The sequence below is a fragment of the Parasteatoda tepidariorum genome, chromosome 2 (genome assembly GCF_043381705.1).
Source record: "Parasteatoda tepidariorum isolate YZ-2023 chromosome 2, CAS_Ptep_4.0, whole genome shotgun sequence".
Classification (NCBI taxonomy): domain Eukaryota; kingdom Metazoa; phylum Arthropoda; class Arachnida; order Araneae; family Theridiidae; genus Parasteatoda; species Parasteatoda tepidariorum.
In genome coordinates this window covers 97,298,172-97,324,814 of record NC_092205.1, presented here as the reverse complement: position 1 = coordinate 97,324,814, position 26,643 = coordinate 97,298,172, and the positions used below count along the sequence as shown (strand labels likewise).

The 26,643-nt window shown below is 28.7% G+C and overlaps 1 protein-coding gene across 6 annotated transcripts in view; it reads right to left on the bottom strand.

The window, feature by feature from the left end:
• The window catches only part of LOC107454933 (prestin), a 79,533-nt gene that overhangs the window by 8,650 nt on the left and 44,240 nt on the right, over nucleotides 1-26,643 (bottom strand). For all 6 annotated transcript variants that reach the window (XM_016072288.4, XM_016072289.3, XM_016072287.3 and 3 more), the window contains 11 exons: nucleotides 11,520-11,944; nucleotides 10,033-10,198; nucleotides 8,363-8,473; nucleotides 8,003-8,181; nucleotides 6,083-6,247; nucleotides 5,738-5,893; nucleotides 3,860-3,942; nucleotides 3,627-3,774; nucleotides 2,498-2,611; nucleotides 2,289-2,366; nucleotides 1,252-1,347 (listed from right to left, as the gene is read on the bottom strand). In XM_016072288.4, coding sequence (XP_015927774.2) covers nucleotides 1,252-1,347; nucleotides 2,289-2,366; nucleotides 2,498-2,611; nucleotides 3,627-3,774; nucleotides 3,860-3,942; nucleotides 5,738-5,893; nucleotides 6,083-6,247; nucleotides 8,003-8,181; nucleotides 8,363-8,473; nucleotides 10,033-10,198; nucleotides 11,520-11,944 — 1,721 coding nt within the window. The remainder of the gene's footprint in view (nucleotides 1-1,251; nucleotides 1,348-2,288; nucleotides 2,367-2,497; nucleotides 2,612-3,626; nucleotides 3,775-3,859; nucleotides 3,943-5,737; nucleotides 5,894-6,082; nucleotides 6,248-8,002; nucleotides 8,182-8,362; nucleotides 8,474-10,032; nucleotides 10,199-11,519; nucleotides 11,945-26,643) is intronic.

Here is a 26,643-nt window from a genome sequence, read left to right as displayed (position 1 = left end):
AATAACATAATTCTATTTAATATATTAAATTCATATCCAGTACTACTATCAAAATAGCTACAATCAATGAATGAAATAACAACAAAAAAATATTGTATCTATTTTAACTGATCTATTGATTAATATTTTAGGTTTAAATATAATAAACAATCAGCAACTGCACAGAGATTCATCTTGAAATCATTATTGCAAAGAAATAAAAATTAAAGTTTCTATGGTGAATATAACTGTCCATAAATTACACTTTAATAGAATTTATGTGATAATATGTAAAATAAAAACAATAGAGGAAAAGATAGATTTCCAAACTGTTTTGAAAGAAATTTCAACCTTACCATTTACTAGGATCTGGGTTTCGATAATATTTGTAGTTTTTAGAATCTTCTCTTATTAGAGTTGTACTGAAATTTTTTTACATTTTAGGGTTGCTGTTTTTTTTTCTTAAATCATTTTTATACATACTCAAGGATGTTTACTGAATCTAAGCTTGTAATCAATTTTTCTAACTTATATATACCATTTACACTGGTAATAAATCAAATATCAAAATATGTATGCATAAAAAAAAAAAGTACGATTAATTTGCTTAATACTTTTCTTCAACATTTTTGAAAATAGCATAACTTATAATCTTATGTTCACAGCAATTTGTGTAAGCATTAAATTATATTTAAAGATAATTTGTGTGTAATAATAATTATTACATAGGAAAAGTTAATTGCACTCGAATTCAGAACAGTGTGTTTAAACATAACACAGCCATTTGCACAGTCACTGCAATGCATTACAGGCTTTGTAGTGTGGCAAAGAAAAAATCAAAATAACATTTTTTTTAAAAAGTCAAGAAATTTTTTTTGGAACAGTATACATTAAAAAAAAAAAAGTAAAGGGCAAACTAAAACAAATATAATTTGCTCCATGGATGTGTAATTTAAAGCACGCACTAACTAACTTTGCTGACTAACGCAAAAGAATAAAAAAATTTACTATTTTTAGTTTCAAAATTACAGAACAAAGCCAGGACTACTACAATCCCTGTGCATTACTAAATATTTATTTTAAATTAAAAAATTAGCAAATATTTCAGTGATGAATAAAATAGCTTTTTTATCTATTACTTCTTCAAAATAATTTAGAAAAAATAGCTTCATTTTTTCAACAAAAAAAATTTTAAGATTTTATTAGCAACTATTAAACAATTTGCTAAGTTTCTAAAAAATATTATATTTGTAAATAATTTTTACAACTTACAGCATCTAATTTAGATATTTTCCAAGCGCTCCAAAAATCTTTTACTTGCAAAAACATAGGCTTCAGTGCAACAAGAATTATACAAGACAGAATACTCTACAAAATGAATGAAAAATTAAGTTTTAAATTGTAGAAGTATGAAAAAATATAAATGCATATATAAAGTTGTTATATAAATACACATACAGGTTAAGACCGTTACATACATAAACTAATTAAATAGAGAAAGGCTTATAATAATGTAAAGAACTCACTAAGAAAAAATTCTGTTTGATAATGATTATCTTTAATTTCTATAATTACATCTTCATAATATTTAATAAATATGTATTAATATTGTAAAAGCAAAATATATAAATACTTGGGCATAGGCATATTTATTAATGAATAATTTTCTTTTTTTATTCAATTATAGTTAAAATTAATTCTTAGAAAAAATATCAGAGAATAATTCATCACTCACATTTTTATTAAAGAAATACTTCTTATAAAATTTACCTTTTAAATCCCAACTTAGCTGATAAATCCGTTCGAACTTATAACAATAACAAATTGTAATTTCATATTATTTAATTTTGATTTTATTAATTAATTTATTTATTTCATTTCTCGCAAACAAAAAATTCCTCAAAATATTTTAATTTCTCTTGCTTAAAATATGCATCAAAAAATTTATAAAAAGAGAACTTTTTTAAAATAATTTTGATTTGATTCATACATATTGCATATGTGTTCTTCCTTTTTCAATTATTATTACTGCCGTGTTTTAACAATAATAAATTAGATAATGATTTTGTTCTCCAAAAAAAAGTAAAGGTGTACAAAATAACTGAATAACTGGTTGTGAAAAAAATTTACAAATAAATACCCTATTTGACAGAAAATCAACTACATGTTATTCTGAGAATGAGAAGCATATTATCTTACATTTAAATATAAATCATGTTATTAATTTAATTTACATGTTCCTTTGTTAACTTACAGTGAATAACAAAATTAATTATGAATCAAAAAAAGAAAACAGTTAAAACTCTTACCTTTGGTAGAGAATAAAACATTGGTGCTAAAGCAAGTAAAACTATTAGAAGTATACAGCAAGACACAATACCAGCAACCTGTAATAAAATTCAAACCTAATTAAAAGAAAAACTAGTTAAGATTCTAAAATTTGAGGTTGGAACTAAATACCAAGATTTATAATTAGTGAGCAGTAAGTTTTAAAAAAAAAAATCTAATAAAATTTTACCTGAGTTTTTCCACCGGCTCTTTCTTGAACAAGACTTCTAGATAAAGAAGCAGAACAAGGATAACAGGAGAAAAATGAGGCAAACACATTGGCACTACCTAATGCAATCAGTTCCTAAAAAAAATTAAGTCACAATATTTTTAAAAAGTGAATGAGCATTTGTGCATCAAATAAATAAATGATTACATGATAACAATTGTAGAAAAAATAGTGTGAAGTCAGGGGGTGCCAACTTTCCAAACAAGCTATCAGTAATCAGAAGTACAATAACAAAGATATACAGCTAGCATATGTGAAATTCAAATTAGCACAATTTTAAAATGTATGTACTATATAATTTTAAATAGGTACTCAACATTAATAATTTTATGCATGAATTTGCTAATTTATAATGAACGCTTAGTGAAAGATTCTAATTTAAAAATTATATATTGCTGAAATTTTATACTCTATTATAAAAGAGTAAAATTAAACTGATTACTCATAATTATTGTTCAAGCTTTTGGTTAAATTGGAACTATCCCTTATAGCCATTTTAATATCCTGCATTTGAACAACTAAAAAATTTTGCTAGCATTTTAGATTTGAGTTAATACACTTTTGTTTTTCTATAAGGAGAGATGATTAAGCTACAAGAAGATCTTGCTAAAAAGGGAAAAGATGATATTACTTGTTTTGTTTTTTTTTGTTTTTTTATTTCTAATTTGTATCAAACTATTAATGTTTTTTATACAATGTTTTTAAAAACATTTAAAGGGTATAAAAAAATCATTGTACATTAGTTACAAACAATAAAATTTCATAACATTGGGTTTAATCGAGGAATAAAAACAGATTATTATGGAAAATCTCAAAAACTATAATCTTTAATACTTGATAATGTAATCAAATAATTACAAATAAAACAAAACTGTTCGCAACTCAGCGAGATATGTTTAATTTTTTTACATACCTGAAGCTTGAAAGCTCAAGTTTTAGTTAAAATAAAAAAAACAGATTTAAATTACGATAAAAAAAAATAGAAACATAAAATACTTCAAATAAGAAAAACAACATTCAATTTCACAGCTATGTTCTATATGACAAAAAGAAAGAAGTTTTTAACAAAATGAAATATTAAAAAATTTACCTGATTGGGACGAATTGTATATTTATGTTTTTTTGAAAGAAGTTTTGCCATAGAAAGTGATATTGCAAATATAACAATAGCAACTGATATGCTGTGCACAAGTAGAGGGAAAAAAAGATCCATTCTTGGAGGATTTGGTGCGGGCAATCTACAAAAACAAAAAAACATTCAGTCTAAATCCGTAAAAATAAAAATAAATTTTCATTCGAAAGAAAATTACATCAGCTTCTTACCCTGTTGGTATATCTTTAATGATAGAAACACCGTATTTATGATGCAGATCTACACCATATGAGATTGTAGTTGCAACAACAACCTAAAACGGAATAAATCATGGATAATTAAAAACAATGGAAATTCCATTAATTTATATGGCAATAAATTTTTAGAAAAATATTTAGCCCTGAATAGACAAGACAAAAACAACAATTGCAATAACTTAAGCAAGAGTTATTTCAAACTTTGTTTTGAAAACACTGTGAAAAAGATAGGAATTTTGTAAGAAAAATACGAAATTTTGCAACAAAAATTTTTGTCAAAAATTAAGATTCTATTTACTTAAAATACATTTTCATCTAGTCAGCCTTAAAGTAATTCATTATCATTTATAGTACTAAATATTAATGCTCAGTAATATTAGTATTTTAATCTTTAGAATTCTTTTCTCAAATTTAATAACATTACTTTGCTTTATAGAATATCTCTTTTTATCACTGTTATTCAGTGAGAAAAGTTACGCAGAACAATTTGTGGGTTACACTTTATAGAATAATCTCTTTTTATCACTGTTATTCAGTGGGAAAAGTTACGCAGAACAATTTGTGGGTATATCTCTTTTTATCACTGTTATTCAGTGGGAAAAGATGTGTATGACACTCTGTAGGTTGCAACAGTGATCTTCAACTCACAGTTTGTAAGATGTTCATATGTGGTCTGAGAAATAGGGGTTTTTTGGCATAATTATAATTAAAATATTTGATTTGTCTTATTTAAATAGGTTTGGCACTTTTAATAAACTTTTCTTGTAAATGCTTAACTATGCATACCTTTTTTAAATCATTAAATATGAACGTTCTTAATTAAATATTTTTTGAAGCAATAATGGAACTTTATGTGAATTGATGCCATTCAATGAGTTTTTTTTTTTTCCTTGAGAAACTAGAATGAAACAATTTTTTCTTAGTTATATATTGGAAAAAATGCGACAATATTTTTATTTTTTACTTTATTTTACTTTCAGACCAATGTAAGTATAATATTCATCATCATTTAATTAGCAGGTATGAAGCATAAATTCAATTGTGTCAATTTATAATAATATAATTATTCCTTAGTTTAATAAAAACAAAATAATTTATCTTAAAAATTAGAAGGCAAAGTAAAGAAAATTATGCATATTTATGCGTTATGTATTTTAATTTTTTATTTTATCAACACATGTATCATATTTTTAAAGTTAAAAAAAACTGCATTTTTGCACGCGCAGTCTTCTTTAAAGTTGATATACATTATATTTTAAACTTTTCTCTGTGGAGATACAATTTATATCTTTTTTGACTGAATATAAAAAAGATCACATCTTTAATAATTAATGAATCATTGAATTACATGCGTTTTGTTGAAAAGAATTTTTTTCAAAAATGCAACAAAGCTTAATATTTTGATACTTAAATTAAAATTTACATTTAATGAATTAAAATTTACATTGTAAATTAAAATAAAAATATATTGGATTCAAAATCCACATTTACATTAACATAAAATAGGATGTACTGAACACACACACACAAAAATTCAGGAATATGAGGTCAAAAAGGTAAATATGAGGACAAAATATTCTTGACAGCTAAAATATTATTGTAACAAATTTAACCTTTCTTATGTCAGTTACAGTCTGGAAATTATGAGATAAGCTCAGTGACAGCAACTTCACTGAGAGTTTATTTTGTGATATTTCTTAGTACACAGTTACTTTTTGTGCAGAAGGTAGAAGCTGTGCATGAAACATTTGACCCTGGTGCACACTTTTATGAATTATCTTAAACAATATTTTGAATTACAAAGTTATTATAAAAACCAATCAAGTTGGATTTTTAAAAAAACATATTTACCACAATGAGATCAATAGGAATAGGCATTCTTAATCGCCCTTTCAGTCGTCCATCGATTTGTTCCTTAAAAAATGCCAACGTGAAAATTGCAATAGCCGAGGTAATCAATGTCGCTATATTTGTGTGCATAACATTTTGCAGAACATCTCGAAGAGACTGCAAGGAAAAAAATAATCAGATGACAATTTGTTAACAGACTAAATTTTTTTTTAAAAAAAAAACGTGTTAAAAATGATGACATATACAACTTTATTAAACTGCAACATTTATATTTCTTTTTTTACTTATATGTCAATCAAGAAAAAAACTACTAAAATAATACTTAAAAAAATTGAATTTTCTTACATAAATTAATTGCAATGCTCCACTGTAACGATTTACTGTTATGCCAAACAAATCTTTCATTTGTGAAGTAGCAACATGACAAGCTGCTCCAGTAGAGAAACCAGATACCAGTTGATCAGAAAGGACAACAGAAAGTGAGCCAAGTCGAAACACACCCATTCCTATCTAAAGTAAATTATTTATTTATTTATTTATTTATTTTGTAATATTTATTTTATGATTACAATTAATCATTTTTATATAATAATTATTAATTATTATAACTATTAATTATTACAAATATTATAATAATTATTAATTACTATTATTTTTGTATATTTATTTAATTTGTAACAATAATAAAAGTATAACAAATTGAATAAAATTTTCAATGCTAAAAAGTCAAACAATTTTTGTTAAAGTGCAGACTCAATCAATACACAGTTAGAGACAATTCATAAATCAATATAAATTCTTAAACGAGCTTAAAGTAATCCAATAAAATATGCAGACCTTTGCATAAAATTAACTGCTTTTTAATCATACAGAATTGAAATATTAATGAAATTGATCATAATGAAGTAATAGTTGCCAAACTGTAATAATCCTATTCTGCAGCTTTAAAGCTTTTTTTTTTCAATAGTTATGTCAAAAACCAAGTCATGTCAAATTGCAAACTGAAACATTTATTTGTTATTTTAAAATTTATATTATTGAATTTTCAAAACAATAAAATAAACTTTAATAAAATTCATAAAAATTAACAATCTAATTTTCAAAAATATACGAGTTTAATTTCAAAATGAACAAGCTTGTCCAATAATAAAAGTTTGTCTCCAAATTGTAAAATTAAGCATAGAAATAAGGGTAACATACATAGTGAGGTAATTTTCATGAAATTTCTTTTTAGGTTTTCTAGATTTTAAATGAAATAATTTGAAGTAATATTTTCATTAAAAACATTATATGAGATTACGTGGCACACCAACCAAACTTGGCTAAGCACCTAACCTTATTTTCAACAGCTTTATCTTTTAATGAGCAAGGTAAAAATCAAATTTTAAACTTGGTCCGAACCCCCTCTCTACACTTCATGTGGTTTGATTTAACACATATTTTACTTTGTATACCCACAGTCTGTTTTATAAGCCACTAGAATCTAAATCACAACCCCCACATCTGCCCCAGTGGTATGATCTAATGTGACTGTGCTACTGGAGTAAATTTCATCCACATTAAGGTTATTGTATGTTAAAACCTACAAAGTAATAATAAAAGATTCAGACATCTTTTTCTTAAGTAGATTTAGGATGCATTTTATTCTACCTATGGTATTCTAGTCTTAATATTTGCAGGGGTGATTGTGAGCCTAACTCAAACATCCTGATAATTTCTTTAGTAAAATCATTAATGACACATTTCAAAAAATTAATGTCTTTATAATTTTAAATCATTGATATTTTCCAAACATGAAATTCTAAATAAATTATATGCAGCATAATTTAAATTAATAATTAAGTATTTAGTTTACTTTTATCTCTAATCACATTTAATTATTCTATCAAAAAAAATATTTACAAATGAAAGAGATGCCAAGTATTAATTCTAGTTCCAATATTTTTAAATAAAATGTACAAGATTTTTTAGACATAAATGTGATCAATGATTTCTTGAAACCTCTGGATCTTGGATTTCCGGACCGGAGTTAGCAAAAAATCTGGAAATCCGAATTTTTTCCGGAGCACAATCATTTCTGATATTTAAGAAAAGATTATGTGAGTATGTGTAATTTTAACCCCAGATGTGGGTAAAAATATAAAAAAAACTGGCTGACTTTAAGCTTTAAAAAAAGTTTAGATTTTTTTAAATTGAGAACAATTATAAAAATTATTTCTTCCCTACCTATTTAAAAATACTTAATTTAATATAACACCAAAATACCTGTAGTAACCCAACGGAAAGAGCAATAGTAGTAACAACTTCAATACTAGTTATGTGATCTGGTACGACATTCGTTGTTGAACCATTCTGAAGAGTTTCATTCACAAGACTTTTGTGACTTACAGCACCGGCACTAAAAACAGCATTGCTCAACATCAAACTGATGACAGCAAATGTGCCTAAAAAAATCAATATTTAAAAAGGAAATATCTATAAATTAAAAAAGCTAAAATAATATAAATTATAAGGTCACTAAAAAGAATACTGTTGAATACCAAGCATATTAGAAACGGAGCTGCTCCACAACTAACAAACACTAAGGTAATGATTCTATTTATTAGATTTGCATAATTGACTTACCAATAGATATATGCCTTGATGTTCCAAGTAAACAATATATTAGAACAGGGAAGAAGGACACATACAATCCATTTTGTGCTTTTACAGATGCTAGAACACCATAGGCCATACCTAAAAAAAAAAAAAGAATCTTGTAATGAACTCAAGTATTTTTTTAATAAATTGATTAACTATTTATTGTTGTTCTTGTTGAAGTTCATTTACATCGCACTAAGGGTGCACAATGGGTAATTGGCGACGGTCTGGGAAACATCCCAGAGGATGATCTGAAGACATGCTATCACAATTCTGATCATCTCCAGAAGGGATGGTGCCCGCGCTTCAGTAGCCTGACGACCTGTATGCAAAGCCGAGCACTTTACGATAGAACAGTTTAACGAGAACCAATACCGCACACCCTCGGTCCCTACGCAGACTAAACTATGTGGACACCCACCCGCACACTATCCCCAGCCAGTGATGCTTTACTATTTAAAAAAAACTATTGATTAACTATTTAATAAAAAACTTTAAAGTACAGAGCAATTTTTTAATAAATTAAAAAATAGGGGACTGAGAAAAGAACAAAAAGACTGAAAATACCTATCAACACAAATCAGGAAGGGAAAAAAACGTATAAAACTGCATTGGACAAAAAGAAAACATTTAAATTATTTTCACACTTAGAGGTCGTATTTTTTATTATAATTGTACATTGACAATCCAACAAACTGTTAAGCTTTATACATAAATTGTGATTAAAGTTAATGATATAAAATTAAAGTTCAGAATCAATAGTTTAGAAAGTCAAAAGAATATCATGCCTGAAAACAATGACTATTGCTAATAAATGCAAAACAAACTTTTATTTGTAAAAATATACAGTGGGGAGAACAACAAAATTGTTTCAATAATTTTAAAATTGCAGGTTTATAACATTTGAAATGACATAACATTTAACTCATAAGTAACATTTGAAATAAAAGAAGACAGCAGAGGTATAGTTAGCGTTTACGGGATCAAACAGAGTTTTTACACCCTCTAACAATTATGATGCCAGACTCTTTTAAAGGGCTTTTCAAGATAATTTAAGGTTTTAGAACATAAAAATTTATATCTATTATGGTATTGTTAAATTTTAGATAGAATAAGATTTTTCAACTTTAAATAATATTTCTTAGAAACAGCGTACTTCGATAACTTTATAATCTTTCATTCGATTCGGTTCAAAATTTAACAATGTATGTTACTAGTTTAGTTTCTTTACACTTACTACATTTTCAAGTTAAGTATTTTTTATCATTATCATTAAATTGAATAAAAAATATTTACACTAAAAATAATCTTTGCCAAATAAGTTGATAATTATTTAAACATTTGTATTTTAAAAAATAACCTACATGTAAATTAAATAATTAACTACCTGTACAAATTTCAGGTAAATCGTACAAAAATTTGACGAAGTTATTAACCTCCTAACTAGCAAATCAAACTAGGAATATTTAAAAGATAAAAACATTGTATTATGAAATTAATTTTTAAGTATTTTTCATGAATTGGATATCCCTTTAAGAAAGCATTCTGGGACAGCTATCCTCTCTCTCTAGCTATATGCCAATGTTTAACACATACATAACATTCAGACTCAACAATTTATTCTTTATAAAATTATGAGAAATATTTATAAATACCTTGAGGTATGTGAAGAATAGATATAGTAAAGCCGGCAATAATATCTGATATAAAGTACTCTCGTCTATACTTTGGCAGCCAGGATAAAATAGGAAATAATGAGGTAAAAAATGATACTATGCAAGCCATACTGCAGTTACAATGAGATGAAAAGTACTTTTTGGCCTAAAATAAACATTTAATCAGATAAGTATACATAAACATAAAATTGCATATTTCAAATACATGCATCCTATCAAATTATTCTTTATATAACAAAGTGGATATATGCTTATAACATTTTTTGTTTTTTTAAATTTACCTTTTCGATCTTATCATTTTTTAAGTAAATTGTAATTGAAATTACATTAGAATGATTAATATTATAAAATGAATCTAAAAATAACAGACAATACGACTTTCTACAAATGAAAATTAATGGAAGAACTATCAATTACTTCAAATGAAGAGATTTTGAACAATTACAGTAACAGTTTTTTTCAAAAATGTGTACCTTATTATAGTCAAAACCACATAGGAATAAATTGTTATAATAATTCAAAAACCATTTTAAGAAATTTTCAAATGGACAAAAATATATCCAATTCAATTTTTATTCCTCTTATAATATGATAATTTAAGGTGATATTACTGCATCTGTACCAGTTTGCATCAACTACCACCACAATGCAGCTTTTTAAATTGTACTTGCAAAACATTTTCAGAAAATGTGTGATGGTTTGAGCGGTAGTGACTATAGATTAAACTCTTTATGTCTGTCCTCTGGCGAGAATTTCTTTCTTTTTTTTTTTAAGTTTCTGGCACGCAGCTGCCTGGTTGGAAACATTTCTTTATCATAATCTGCTGCAGAATAATCACCAAGTCATAGCTAATTATGGGCAGCTGCCTGGAAAAAAAAATTTAAAAAAACATCACAGGAGGAAATTAACTGACAGGTTATAACTCACAAGCCTACATGTATTTTAGAAAACATTTGTAAGTTTAAAATCTATTTACTGCCTTCCTTGTTGGTAGGACAGATAACAATACCCATCTGGTTGATAACAAACTTTTGGCCCAGGTATGCATGCGAAAATCTTTCCCATCACAAAATGTAATGCAATATAAAATCACTTAATTTTTAAATATTATGCTAGAAAGTGCACATTAGTAGCATGCGTACAAAAAATAAGAATTTCGTTCGCACTTTGAGCATTATTTTTTTTATGTCATAAAAATTACATGCCTTAATTTATACGATGTATTAATTTCAGATTTAATTAAAAGTACTAATTATATAAGTTTAAATTCATCACACTGATTAAAGATTTTGAAACAATAATGCAATTAAATATATATATTAACTGTATAAAACGAGATTCTCTCAATAGCGAATTTTTCTACTGAGACCATTCTATTTCATTATAAACAGATTTGTAAGTATATATACATTTGAATGCACAGCATTGTGAAAAAAAATATAGAAAACACTCTTAGTTTACCAAACCTTTTTGGTTGCAGTATCTGAAGGTTTAGGACCACATTGTTTCTCAATGTAGGTATTGTCAATGGGTTCTCTATTAATGGATATTTTACATTCACTTTTGGTCCTTCTTAAACTACTTTCTGATGCACTACCACCACTGATGCTAGATCTGGTTTGTTTCCAGCTTCGTTCAAGGTCAGAAGGTGAGAGTGTGAACCCCATATTGTAAAACGAACTGTCTTTTTTGTAATATTCATCATCTGTCTGATTGACTTGTTTTCTTTTTTTACTGCTGGAAGATTCATTTGCGAAAGATGAAGTGCTACTCTGCGCGGAACAGCTGATATCATCAGTTTCTTGTTGATGATTCGCGCTGTTTGTGTTTTTCTTTGAGGCAGTTGCAGGTAAGATTCTGATCTTTTCAGATTCTGCCACTTCGTCTCCAGCTGAAAGAAAAAAAATTAAATCAAATTAAAATTGAATTAGCAAATAAATTTTATGTGTTTAAAATGGATTGAAATTCTCTTTAAATAGCTAAAAGTTCTCTATTTCCAAACCGAAATAAGAGATTAACTGTAACCGGGGGCTCCAACAAAAGTTGTTTCATTTTCAATTTCTGAGGTTTCGATTTAATGCGTAAAATAAAGTTGTATAGGATTTAGATTTAATCTTATATGTTCAAATAAGAAAATCCTTTTTAATTCTGATTCTCTTTCAAAACCTTTAATTCGTGGTTTTTTGCTTTTAATATTGTTTACTTTCTTTGCTTATTTATTTATTTACCTATTTTATTTTTGAAATTAGAGACACATAAATAATCGTTGCTTTAATGGATGACACCAAATGTGGAGTACCAAAAGATCGAGCTTTCCAATTGCAAAAACTGCTTACTGCTCTTTTGAGAAAAAATGGTTAAAATATATCATCGAATCAAATTTTTCTCAACTTCAATAGAATGCTGTTCTGGATTGAATTCCATTTCATCAATCAAATGCAGTAAATGTATTCAGGTTACTTAACAATAAATCTCATTTTTTTTTCAATTTTCAAATCTCAATTCGCCAAGTTTGTGAAAACATTACGATAAATGAAATAATTTCTATATTCAATGAATGTTTGCGTTCAAAAAAGACTAACAAAAATTTTTGCCCAGTTCCAACAATAATTTTGGGGTAACTATTTCTACTTTTTAAATTAATGTAATGGAATGAACACTTGTGGGGAATGCGTTATCGACAGTGTCAACTTTCATTTATCACAAGGTACTCCAAGATAGAACCGAGTTAATATGTCTTATAAACCAGCGAATTTGCATTTAATAATTGTAGTAGTAGACACGCTACAGTATTCCACCAGAATTTTATCTATCATAGAATTCAATGAACCGTTAATATACCCCTTAGTTTATTCATTGTTGTTTTCGTGAGAAGCTGGGAGAGCTGTGTTAATATCAACGAATTTTGAATACTGATCGTAAGAGCTGTATTAAGATGGTCTCTCTATTAGCAGTCGACTGTGGGACACGCTTCGTTGTGTGTGATCGAGACTGAAAAGCTACAGGGCGAGGAAGACAATGTCGCAAATAGCAAGTTAGCTGTTCAATGTCGACATCCATCGATGTAAGAGAGTTCTAGTCGAAGTGGGCGTAAGTGACGAGGTAAGCGTAGTCAGATCACATCCGGGTCACCAATGTGGGGAAGGTGTTAACACCAATGTCAAACTTCATCTATCAAAAGGTAATCCAAGACAGAATGATAGAAGCGAGTTAACATATTTTATTTTCCAGTGAATTAGTATTAAATAATTGTATCGGTAGGCACTACATATTCTTTCATGTGTCCATTTTACATTAAACTTAATTGTATTTATAGCTGCTTTATTTTGTAGCATAAATCTAATTAATTAAATGATACTGATTACTAAATAGTGAAGTGTTTATTGCACACAAAAACAAAACACAAATTCAAGAAAAAAAATTGCGCCATTTTTTAAACAATGCTTTTTTGCTAAAAACTTCTTTTTTTATATCTTCTTTTCAATTAATCAGGACTTTTTTTAAGAAAAAAAATGCCGATTGGGGTGAAAGAGAAAAAATGTAATTGCATAACACTTTGCAGTGTCAAGAAATAAAAGCTTTCTTACTGGCAAAATAATAGCAATAATTAATTAAAATGTTGTAACCTACCGGAAAATTTAATAATACCATAATTTTCTTCGCTTAAATTTCATGCGGAAAGTTAGAATAGTAATTATTAATGAGAGGATTATGAGGGGGGGGGAGGATTGTACCCATAATACCAGTGGTATCTAAATTAAAATCTATTTATAACTACATTAAATTAAAAATTTAGCTGATCTTTTATTTTAATCATAAGTCTTAGAACCCGTATTCATTGTTGCAATTCAAAACTTTTCCGTTCAACTATTTTCCGAATTCCATTTTTATTATGTTTCATTGTTTTTTTAGCCCAAAATAAAATACTCGTTACCCAAAATAAAATAAATTTTTAAATAAAATAGTTGAAATTACGGAAAAGAACTAAGTTTTGCCTCTTACAGAATAAGGTATAATATTATATGATAACTTCATATAATTATTAATATTATATGACTTCTACGGATTGTTTAAATTATATAACTTCATTGAAGCTAGTCAGATCACCTAAAATTTTAATTATTTACTAAAATTTTAATACAAATACAGAATAGAAAAAAATACCTCTTAAGACATATAAAACAAGCATTAGTTAATTATAATGTTTGTTCAACTGTTTTAATAGCAAGATGTAAATATTGAAGTGAGAAACTATTTTTTAACAGTGCTTTCCATGCTTTTGTCAGCCATTTAACTTCTACAATCTTATAATTAGTAATTCTACGTTGTAATATAGTTAATATGTTTGGTAATAATCAATTGGATACCTGCACGTGACGTCATGTCGGCCATGATTCAGCAACGAATCACGTTTACACACAAGTAAAACGTCGCTTGCAGGTATCCAATCATAGTCACCGAGAAATAAGACGGTTGAGATCACAAAGATCTTTTATTGACGTCACACATGGTTGTTCTGATTTGTCGCCAATTTCAAATATTTGTTATTGAAGAGCAGCTTCGTTTGATCGCCAGTTATGTGATTCTTTATATGCCATTTTTATATAGGTTTTTTTTTATTTTTAATAATGACCTATGCCTGTGCTGTACCGAGATATAAAAGGTTAATTAGAAATATGGACCTAAAAGTGCCAGTTTAAAAATTCCCCAAAAATGCAGGAACTAAAACAAAAATCGGTATATTCAGTTAAACGCGGCAATTATGAAATAACAGCTAATAGTCGAGTAAGTGTTATTGTTCCTTAATCTTTTACAATTATTTTTTGCATGTGTTAATATAAGCTTCTTAATTACATAATGAAAGAAATTTCATTTATCAAGTACAATGCTTCGGGTAATGTTCATTAGCATGTATTATAGAATAAAAACAGCAAAATATTCGTACTTTCTCAAAACCTTCGGTCGTCAAATAAAATAAATTTAAACATCATTTGCCTCGTATAAATTTTTATGAATTCAGACCAAATATCAAACTATATTCGAATATAAATTCACCCTTATAAATAAAGTGCCAATAAATTAGCTAAAGAGAAAATATTTTACTTCGCTCCAAAATATTTTGAACTATTTATGCAAGTTTTGAACTTAATACAAATCTGAGCTACCGCGTTCCTTAGAACTTCCGTGGGTGACGTCACAAACTTACTGAAAGACCTTGACTTTCGGAGGCTATGATCCAATCAGATCTGATCCGAAAATTGATTCATAGAGGTAATAAATCAAGTCTAATAACTGTAATATTAACACACTATGAACAATCATGTGATTTCAACGGTATTCTTCTTGCCGAATTGCAATGACCCAATTGCTAAAAATTAATTTTAAAAAACGTTTTCTAACTCAGAACAGTCACTAGAAGTCATTAAAGAGTAAGGAATTTTATTAAAACAATCTGAAAAAATTTAAGGATAAAACTGAAAGGTGGATACGTTTTAACATTTTCACTTAACAGAAGAAAAAAAAAATGATGTTTTGATTACTTTAATCCCTTCTTTGCTCTTCCTGACGACAATAATGGTTGGTCAGAAATATATATTTTTTTCTCATTGACATATTGGTTAGTCCTTAATGTGTAGCAGTTTTATTTTTAATAATTATGAATAAAATATTAAACTAGGTGATCATATTGTCATGTTGACCTTCAAACATGAGCCCCTCAGTTCTGAAATTCGTAAAGATAGTGAAATTTTACGAGACATTTAAACAAGAGGTATAATATGATATACTTAATAAAATGGTCTTTTTTGATAAACATCTCACCTAAAAATCTCAAAGCAAACAATTGACACAAGAAATAGACAGGTTTATAAGTCGTTTTTCATTACAGCTTAGGACTAAGATATCGTGAAAATTTATTACCCTCTTTAAATGTGACAGTTTTAAGCTATCGTTGATCCAATCATGCGCATCATTAAACTTTCCCATTTTTTGTAATAAATGCCTACATTCGAACATTTGAAGATTTATATACATACCAGTATTTAGTGCTCCCTTATAGACTACACGCCAGTGGAGGTATCATAAATGTAGCGATAAAAAGTAAAATGATGGAATATTTACTATTATATGTAAATATTTTACACTGATAGTAATTACTTAATAGTATTGTGTACTACATACATATCAGTGTTTCGCACACTTTCCCCTTTTAAGACTTATCGTCGCAGTGCAATTGAAAAAATACTAGACTAGTTAATAATAGTAAATTTAGACTTATTAAAAATTATTTTTTTATAATTTTTGCGTGGAATGCGTGTGTAATCACGCGTGTTTAATGGAATTTTAAATACGCGTGATTAGGATTAATGTAAAAATTATTTTGTTTGCTGTAGAAATCGGGAAAAAAAAGTAGGCATGCTTCAAGCTTTCGAAACACGATGCTCCTCGTCAGAACAGCACAGGGTCGAGAATATTTCATATCCATTTACGCATCGTCCTGTCGAGGAGTTTCGGGCGCTCGAAACGTGTCGACCTTTCCCCGTTTCTACGACGAACTCAAATGAGTTTTTTTTAACTCGTAAATGTTTAACTACAGTTTTCTTGAGATTATTCGTTTCTATAAAGTATACACTTAAATTTTGTTTTAAAAACTAGTAGAAAAAAACTAGACAACGGTGCTAGTTGGTATAACAAATGCTTCAAAATGTGCGCATTACTATACTATGGCAGGGTTTGCTCGTTGCTTAAAAAATTAAAATATATAATATCGGAGTTATTAAAATATTGCTGTGATTGTGAACACGCTAAGTTTTAGTCCCTGTAACTTCGCTACAATTCTTAATATTTTACGATGCACAATACGATTGATGTTGAAACTGTTTTTAAAGTTGTTACGCCAATTTTTGTCAATTTTTTTAGAAACCGTTTCTAACTGTGCTAACCTACATTCAACATACACAAAACAGTTAAATTAAATCGGTCGTGCTTAATTTTGAATGGAAGAACCTTTAAAAAAATTAACATACTGAAGTATACGTGCATCAGCTCTTTAAAATTGAGGCTAAGGTTCCACAATTCCGTGACCAACAGTATGATTATGGCATTGTAGTCGGAAATACGCACAAATCGACTGTATTTTCTAAACAAATTGGTCTGTAGCTGGGTTTGGAATATAGTGCCAGCACTCAGGATCGAACCCAGTCCTTTACAATTTGGTAATACACACAATAGGCAATGAATATATTTTCTAGAAAAATATTACAATTTTATAACTAAAGCCGTGATGGTTCAGGGGATAGAGCGTTCGCCTTTCATTGAAGTGAACCGGGCTCAAATCCCAGCAATGGCTGGTCGATAAGAATTCCGCATCCGGCTTTCACCGACCACAGTGTTGACGTGAAATATCCTCAGTGGTATACGGATCATGGGTTAGAGTCCCCTTGCCGTCAGTCTAAACGTGGGTGGTTTTCGAGGTCTTCCTCTCCATGTAACACAAATGCGGGTTAGCTCCATCAAAAAATCTTCCAACAAAGCAAATTTCTCCCAATACTTGATCCAGGAGTTCCCTTGTTATCTGAATTAGATTCAAAATTGCAAGGCTACGGAGTTGAACTTAGTAGTCGTAAACCCAAAAAATTGGGTCGGCTGTTCAACGACGGTTATAAAATAATTTTATAACTAATATTCAACGAGATTGGTCGGTGAAANCGCAAATGCGGGTTAGCTCCATCAAGAAATCCTCCAAGAAAGCAAATTTCTCCCAATACTTGATCCAGGAGTTCCCTTGTCATCTGAATTAGATTCAAAATTGCAAGGCTACGGAGTTGAACATTAGTAGTCGTAAACCCAAAAAATTGGGTCGACTTTTCAACGACAGTTATAAAATAATTTTATAACTAATATTCAACGAGATTGGTCGGTGAAAAGGAATTAAAATTATCCAAAAACAGTTTATTTTCGAGATAATGCTAAAGGCGATTTCCGAAGTAGGGCGAAAGCGTTTCAGTTTACCCCCGGCAAGCATACTAGATATTTATTTATTTTTTGCATTCCGGGTGCTTTAAAATGCTATTAAAAATGTATGACACAATGCTGCTATAGAATTACTAATAATCATTTGGTAATGCGATAACGATATATGGTGTAGCGATAATTTTAAGATACGAAAATTTTAAATTTCAAAGTGGTTATGTCACAGTATTCGTTAGTGAAGTGTGAAGAGTTAAACGAATTTTATTTTAACCTCTACTCTTAATTTTGTAGGAAATGGAATTTCGCCTTCAAAAAAAGGAAAATTGGTACTAAAAATGTAGATATAAATACAGAGATTTTTAAGGGTGGTCGTTTGATGTAGTGTTTAAATAATTAGCTAGATAAAGTTAATATATATTACATATCCAATTATTATAACAGCGAACTAATTTTCTGTAATGAGGTCTTTACAACTTTAAAAAAGTCTAATGGGTAGTAACAAAAGCTGACAAAGTGCACTTTAATCTGATTTCAGTTTCCAACAACATGCGTGTAAAAGAGCCTCACATTATTAACAAAAAAATATTTTTAACTTTTCTATAGTAATAATAGTTCTATCGTATTTTTTTAGCTATTTTAGTCAATTTATAATGATGCCGGACTAGTAAAATTACATCCAATTATATTCCTGTGACAACTGAATACTGGTTAAAGATTCGTTTCGAATAATTATCACGAATAGCATAGAAAAGTGTATCGGACAATTATTGTGGGACAGAAGAGAAACGTGTGTCGAATAATTATTATGGGGTAACAGAGAAAGGAATATCAGATAGTTGTAATGGGACAACATAGAAAAGTTCGTGGGACAATCATTATGGGACAACAAAGAAAAATGTATCAGGGAATTATTATGGAATAACCGAGAAAAGAGAGTGTGAGAAAAAGAGCCCATGTCCAAGACTTCATGGGTTCGATCCCCGCCGGCCGAAGACTCCCCGTGTAGTAAATGGTGACTGATGCATGTTAAATCTGTCGAGTCGCAAAAATCCTCCGTGTTCCCATAGCAAATCAATACCTCTGGGGATTTCCTTGTCTTCTGGGTTACGTTCAAAATTACAAGGCTACGGAGTTGAACATTAGTTGTCGTAAATCCAAAAATTGGGTCGGCTGTTCAACGACAGACATAACATAACAGAGAAAAATGTGTCGGACAATTATTACGGGACAACATCGAGAAATATGTCGGACAATTATGGGAAAACAAAGAAAAATTTATCACAGAATTGTTATGGGATAACAGAGAAAAGCGTTGGACAATTACTAAGGGATAACAGAGAAAAATGTGTCGGACAATTATTATGCGACAGAAGAAAAACGTGTGTTGAATAATTATCATAGGATAACAGAGAAACGAATATCAGATAGTTGTAATGGGAGAACATAGAAAAGTGCTAGGGACAATCATTATGGGAAAACAAAGAAAATTGTTATGGAATAACAATTGAGAAAAATGTGTCTGACAATTATTACGGGACAACATGAGAAAGGTACCAGGCGATTTCCAAGGGGCAGGCCCATTATTCGAGTTAAATGCTTCTTTAATAGATCGAAATGAATGAAAAAGGTCTTTTTTTACACAACTATGTGAAAACCCCAAGGACGCTATCCATTTTGGTGATTTGAATTTTTGGCTCCGGACTCTGCTTTGAATTTTTTTCTACGTAAAGAGTACATTTATCCACCTTTTAACTACGTTCATTTTCACGTGAGAATGTACGTAATTAATAAAGTATCATTAACCTTGTAAATCAACTTATACATCGAAATGCTCCTTTTTTCTAAAATGTTTCCTGTCGTATACAAAAACCAAAGGCGAAAAAAAACTATTCCTATAAATCAAAGCTTCAGTATCCTGCCGATTCTTACATTTCCTTCCCAACATCCTTGTTCACATTTAGTTTTCCCCTCATTTTACACATATTTCTTAAGGTGACATACATGACTCAATTAAAATTATTCATTTTCACTAGGAAAAATGATACATAATGCAACATTAATTTCAGATACCGCAAAGTTTTTCAAAGAATATTTATAAGTTTAAGCCACTCTAGGATTTTTTTCAATTATTAAAAGCAGGTGCTTAGGTTGTTGTTGTTCATTTACGTCACGCTAGAGCTGCACGATGGGCTTTTTGGCGACGGTCTGGGAAACATCCCTGAGGATGTTCCGAAGATATGCCACCACAATTTCGATCCTCTGCAGAGGGGATTGCACCCCCGCTTCGGTAGCCAGACGACCTGCACGCGCAGTTGAGCACTTTGCGATAGAACAGGTTAACGAGGACCCATACCGCACACCCTCGATCCCTACGCAGACTGATCCACCCTCACACTGACCGCAACCAGTGTTGCTTGACTTCTGTGATCTACTGGGAACCGTGTCTTAACGATCAGTTCACTGCGGGACAGCAGGTGATTAATATATCGTGTGTCACCATGTGTCGGTGACTGCTGTTTCAGAGTTGTCGCCAACACGAACATTGGTCTCTATAATCGATAAGTACAAATTTTAATGTCGCAGTGTATTATCAAAAATATCGATTGCTACATTGGCCAATATATTTGCTACTCAAATAAAATTTATCAACTCTCACAATAATATAGTATTCAATAATTATTGGTATATATAATGTTCGCTGTATTATCTGTTTGATATGCTACGCTATCGATTGTGATTACGATATTATCGTATTCAGAAATTATAGTTAAAAATATCATCGCAATATTATCATATCTGATTGGTATGTAAGAGGAGACTCGATATCTTAAAAATAAAAAAAAATCTAAGTGCTGGAATTAAGAAATTTTGAGTAGCCTCTCTAAATTCATTGAATATATTCTGAAAACTTCGTGAAACTTCATTTTTTTGTCGGATTACTCATGACTCAACAAATATTCACAAATTGCTTTCAAATTTAAATAGTAGAGTTCTTAAAATTAAAGAGTCGGCAGAAGTGCATGGAATAATTTTATTCCGTATTTTTCTTAAATTATTTTCCGGAAATTTTATCTTGCAAATTTATATTTCTTTAAAAAACGTCAATCTTGTACAAAAATCAATAAATAGAAATAAATTTAAAAAAAACGAAGTACTTCTATAGAAAAAAATCTAATTTCTTTTATCCTAACTAAAAATTTCAAGGGCAGCCGACCTGCCTGTGTAGGGGTTAGGGAACTGGCCTTGCATCAGAAAAGTTCTGGGTTCGAATCCCTGGGCAAGGCATGGATGTTCATTCATTCTCTGTACTACCTGTCCTCACTGTGGGAACAACATTGGCCCACCTAATAGGGTGTCCCTGAAAGAGTGGCTAACAAATCTGTCCTTCAGATGCCTGTATGACGAAAGGTCATTCTCAAGGTGGTCATTGGAAAAAAAAATTTTCAAGTGCTGCTGCTTTTCATTCTTGAAAGAAAAAGCTGCACAGCTGTCATTATGTTTATGAATAATCTTTTTTTTTTTTTTTTTTTAGGCATCGGTTAGAAAAAATTAATTTTAACAGTTCGCTAACAGTATGAGAAAGGTCTTTTTTGAAATTTCGATATATTTCATTGCTGGCTAAAAACTATTCCCTAAACAAAGTAATTCAGAAAACCCCTTCAGAGAGAAAAAAGGATTTTTCTTCCTTCATGGAGAATTATATGTCCGGAACTTATTCTTTCAAAATTTAAAGCTTTTTATAATTTTAGTAGTTTTAAAAATACTTACAACCTTAAAATTTAAATGAATGAAATAAAATAAAAATTATTCAAAAATATTAATTAGTTATTGAATAAATAAGGAAGTTCCGGACATAGGTTAACTCCGTAGGTTAACAAGGGGGTTGAAATTACTTTTTCAAAAAATTTATTTTTCATGCATTCTTTAAGAGACTACATAAAACAATAAGCTATATTTAAATTATAGTGTAATTAACAATTAAAAAAAAAACAATTCAATTATTGTGTAACAAACCATCAATAAAATCTGCTACTTCTGAATTAAGAAGAAAAAAAATTGTTGGACATTTTCGACGTCGTGTTTAGTTCCATTCTGGTAATAAAATTTTATATGTTAATGATTATACGTAGGTGTATGAAAGCTAATAAAATTTGAACTGCTGTATTAATTTCGGATTAGCAGCCAAGAAGTACGGCAAGAAATTTTCATTGTTTTTGCAAGGTTAAAATGATTTTTGAATATAAAATCGTTCATTTTTATCAATAAAAATTAAATTTTCAATATTTAATGTTAAAATATATGTTAGATAAGTTGTTTAAAAAATTATACGAGTGTTTTTTATTATCAGTTGTTATATATGTACTACTGTCACCATGCTGTAACCCAGTGTTTCGCAAAGTCTGGTACGCGTATCCCCAGGGGTACGGGAACAGTTAAGTGGGGGTACGCGTCCTTATGCGAAATATCTTTCAACAAACGAAAATTTCAAAATATTTTATTTAGAAACAAAGCTTGCCATGAAAATTTACGATTACCTATTTTTCTATTGGCTATTTTTTTGCAGAGTTAACAGTTAATAACTAAAATATGTTAATAAAGATAAAAATATTTTTAAAAAAATACATTCATTTTTTTATAGCGGCACACAGCGTTGCGAAAAAATTTAGAAAGGGTACACTAAAGTCATAAGTTTGGGAAACACTGCTGTAACCCATCAAAGTCCCGCAGTGGACTGATCGCGGTTTTACTGAGTTCGGTGTTTTACTGGGAACCAACCCACGATCAGTCCATCCACTGCGGGACATATATTGTGAGGAAATATCGAAATTTCACAACAAATGGCAATGTTTTCCCCATTTAATTAGTTGACCTTATTTTTACATTAATCAACATTTTTGTTAGCCTAATTTATCAGGTAAATTGATTATTTATCAGATAACCTAATTATCAGATATCTTGATAACATCGCATTTGCTAAATATAGATGTTTATAATATTATATGTGCTAGTCAAATATTACGTAAGCATTGTTTATGGTTATAACAATGGTTATATTACGTAAGCATTGCATCCTGCATCCCTTCTCCTTTAACAGAATAAAAAAAATTATCACAACCTCAACCCATGCTTACGTAAGAAATTCGCCAAGTTTTTGTTTCTGCGAACTAACTGTAGGATTTAATGCAAGTAAAAGATAAAACTTAGCATGATACAAAATTTACATTTTAATTTATTTTATTAAGTTTTGAGTAGTTAATTCTTAAGGTAATTTTTGTGTTTTTCTTCTGAAGTCAAAACTCTTGCGCTTAGGTTCCTTAAAGAAATTCTTATTTAAACTTTTTCCTTTTTCAATAACTTTTATTTCAAATTTTTAATTAATCTAAGCAAAAATTTTTCCGATTATTTTTGCTACTTTTTTTTTCATTCTATAAAGAAATCATGAAATTAAGGGGATTTTTGGGCTTTACGTAAACATTGAACAAATGAGAAGAATAACTTCATTTTTATTAAGCCTAAAACGAATATGGTAGCATTCGAAACTTTCGTAATAAGCTTTTATCACTATCGAAAATACTCCCGGACATGTGCTCCTTTATTTTTCTTTTTAGTTCTAATAAAGATGAAATTACTTTCTCTTTTTTATAGTCTCCGGTACAAAACGTACTTATTAAAATGTCTGTTCTGTGTAAGTAACGCTACAATGTTCATTCTCACTGATAATAAATTTAATTATTGAGGAATAATTTCTTTTCCTTTGTTACAATATTAGGTTTATAAATTCATATAATTTTTTTTTTCAAAGTAAATTACAGTGTTTTAAAAAAAAAACTGAGTAAAGGAATTAATTTGCCAAATAAAACGGGAAGATCTTCATGTCTTGCATAAGAAGTCACGTGGTTTTCCTAAAATAGCACATTAGGAAAACAAAAAGGAAAAGGTATTCGTCAACAACATATCAGTAACGAAGGTTATTATTTTCTTTTCATGTTTGTTTTAATTCTTAGTTATTGAATTCTAACATGTGTCTATACTTAAAAGAAAGTTTTTTTTTAAAAAAAACATGATTTAAAACGTGATTATAAAGAAAGCACTGTTTTCTTAATAAAAATAAATTCCGAATCCAAAATATTTATTTCAGTTTGAGTTCTCAGAAAATTTTAGCATTGTATACTGCAGTGTTTTTTTTTTTTTTTTTTATTTTTTATTATTATTATTATCAGGGTAAGGGTTTAGTAGTAGGGGAAAGGAGGTCATCATTCGATATTGAATAAATAACAAATTTAAAGTAAAAATGTTTGTGTTCCGTCACCGTCAATAGAGCTTAGCGGACCGGCGATTTAGAAACAAATTGCTTTGTCATTGCTAGTAAAACACTCTTTGCCATTTGAATTTCAAAGGTACGAAAGGTTGAAATGAACGCTTTTTAAAGAAAATAATATATATGTCTACATTAAAAAGAAAAATATAAATTATCTTCTTTTTATGAACTTATTAATCATACCTTACGACATAAAACAAAATTACGAAACTTTGGTTACCACCATTTTGAATATTGTCCACTTCATAAAACATGTGGTTACTTATTGAAAAATTGAACATTCTGTTGGTATTATTAAGGTTCAAATATCTTAAAAACTACAAGGTTCATTTCTAAAAAGAAGAAATTTTTTTCCCGGCCTTTTAAAGTAGTTTTATGTAAAATTAAATACTTGTATATAAAGATTTCAACCAATAAAATTTAGGGTTTGAATTTTAGAATGAATAATGCAACGCAAAATTTATTTTAATTCACAAAGCATAAAATTTATTCGTAACAAAGTAAATAATCACGATGATGAAATTACATTTAGATTACTTTTAAATATTATCGGCTGTAAAAGCATTAAACGTTCCAGAGATTATTTCTCGTGCAATAAATAATACAAAAAAACAAGCGTGAATTAGTGAATTTTCGACGAAAATAGTGATGATTGGTAAACAAATTTTTTTGCCATTTTTTATATTAAGTCAGCAATTAAAATTAATTTAGCCATTAATTTTGCCAGTTTCTCCTGGTTTAATATAATATTTCCTGATTTTGGTATAATTTAGAAAATTCACAAGAATTAGGAATATTCTTCGGGAAAAGCTTTATTGTATCGTTTTAACTGTTTATTATTTTATTTCTTCAGTGGGTTGAAGAAATGAGTTCCAAGCATGGTTGAGGACTAAACACTGGGGGATCCGAATTCGGCAAACTACCCAACCGAAACATCTGCTTCTACATCCTAGAGCCCGAAGTCAAGAAAACTGGGAGGGGCACAGGATGCCTTGGCCCTCTATGAGCTGTCGCGCCAATGAGTTTACTATTATTATTACAGTTTGCTTTAGAATTTAAATAAGTATTACTGTTAAATAATGAAGTAATTCCCATTTATTATAATAGTTTCGAAGCTTTCGTTTTTTTATTCTAAACGTTTCAATTTTTGTTAAAAATCAGAGCTTTTTAGTTTTAAGTCAATTATACTATAATACGATAAATCGAAAATTATTTGAAAATCTATTATTATAAAAAATTAAGAACTAATACAATTAATATGAAGACATAAAAAAATGTATTATTCTGGTTTAAAAAAAAATAATAACGAAACGGAAACATTTTATATATTTGAGTCATTTAATGCCAATCATAAATAGAAAATATTGCTGTCAATTTCAATTTATTGCTAGTTGCGTAGTAAAATTTTTGTATTTTATTGACTATAAAAACCCCTAAAATTTCCTGTGTTCAAAACATTTCAGATAATACGCATGAAATTTACATTATTTTGTTGAAGTCTACAGAAAATGTTTTCATTTTAACACCTATAGGCTTTTAAAACATTTTTCTAATTCAAACTTCAATGACAATGATAAATTTCATCATCATGATAAATTTTTAATGAATTACTTAGAAATTTCATTGTAGCGTATTTTTTATAGTAATATCATATCATAGTACTATCAATTAATCTGATATTTCAATTGCTTTAAAATTTGAGGTAATTAGAGCAAACTGTGATTGTATCTGCGTCGAAACAAATAAATGCTTAACAAATAAAAATATAAATTAATCATTTGAAAAAAAAATTTTTTTTCTTCTTTTTCTCATGTGAAATCCTCTTGACAATTATCAAAAAAACTAAAAAATACAAAAATTCTTCTGATTATGAAAGAATATTCTCAAAAATTATCACAATAATAAACTGAGTGTTTTGGGTATTTAGAAAGTTGTTTTTTCTTTTAAAAATTTATAACTCTCTTTTTTTTTTCTTCTTTCTTTTTTCCTAATTAAAAATATAAACGCATCTTGTTTCTTATTTCTGTTAACTAAACTCATTCTTACGACGATTATCAATAAAAAGGAGACAAATCATTTTAAACTCTCTCCCATTTTTTTTCTTCTTTGCTGTTGTAATAAAACAGTAAAACAATTATACATTAAAAAAAAGAATTCTTTTTTTTTTACGTAGAATTCTTTTTACAATTATCAAAAAACAAAAAATGCAAACATTCTTTTTGTTGTAACAGAATATTCTCAAGAATTATCAAAATAATCAACTGAGTGCTTTGGCTATTTAGAAAGCTGTTTTTTCTTTT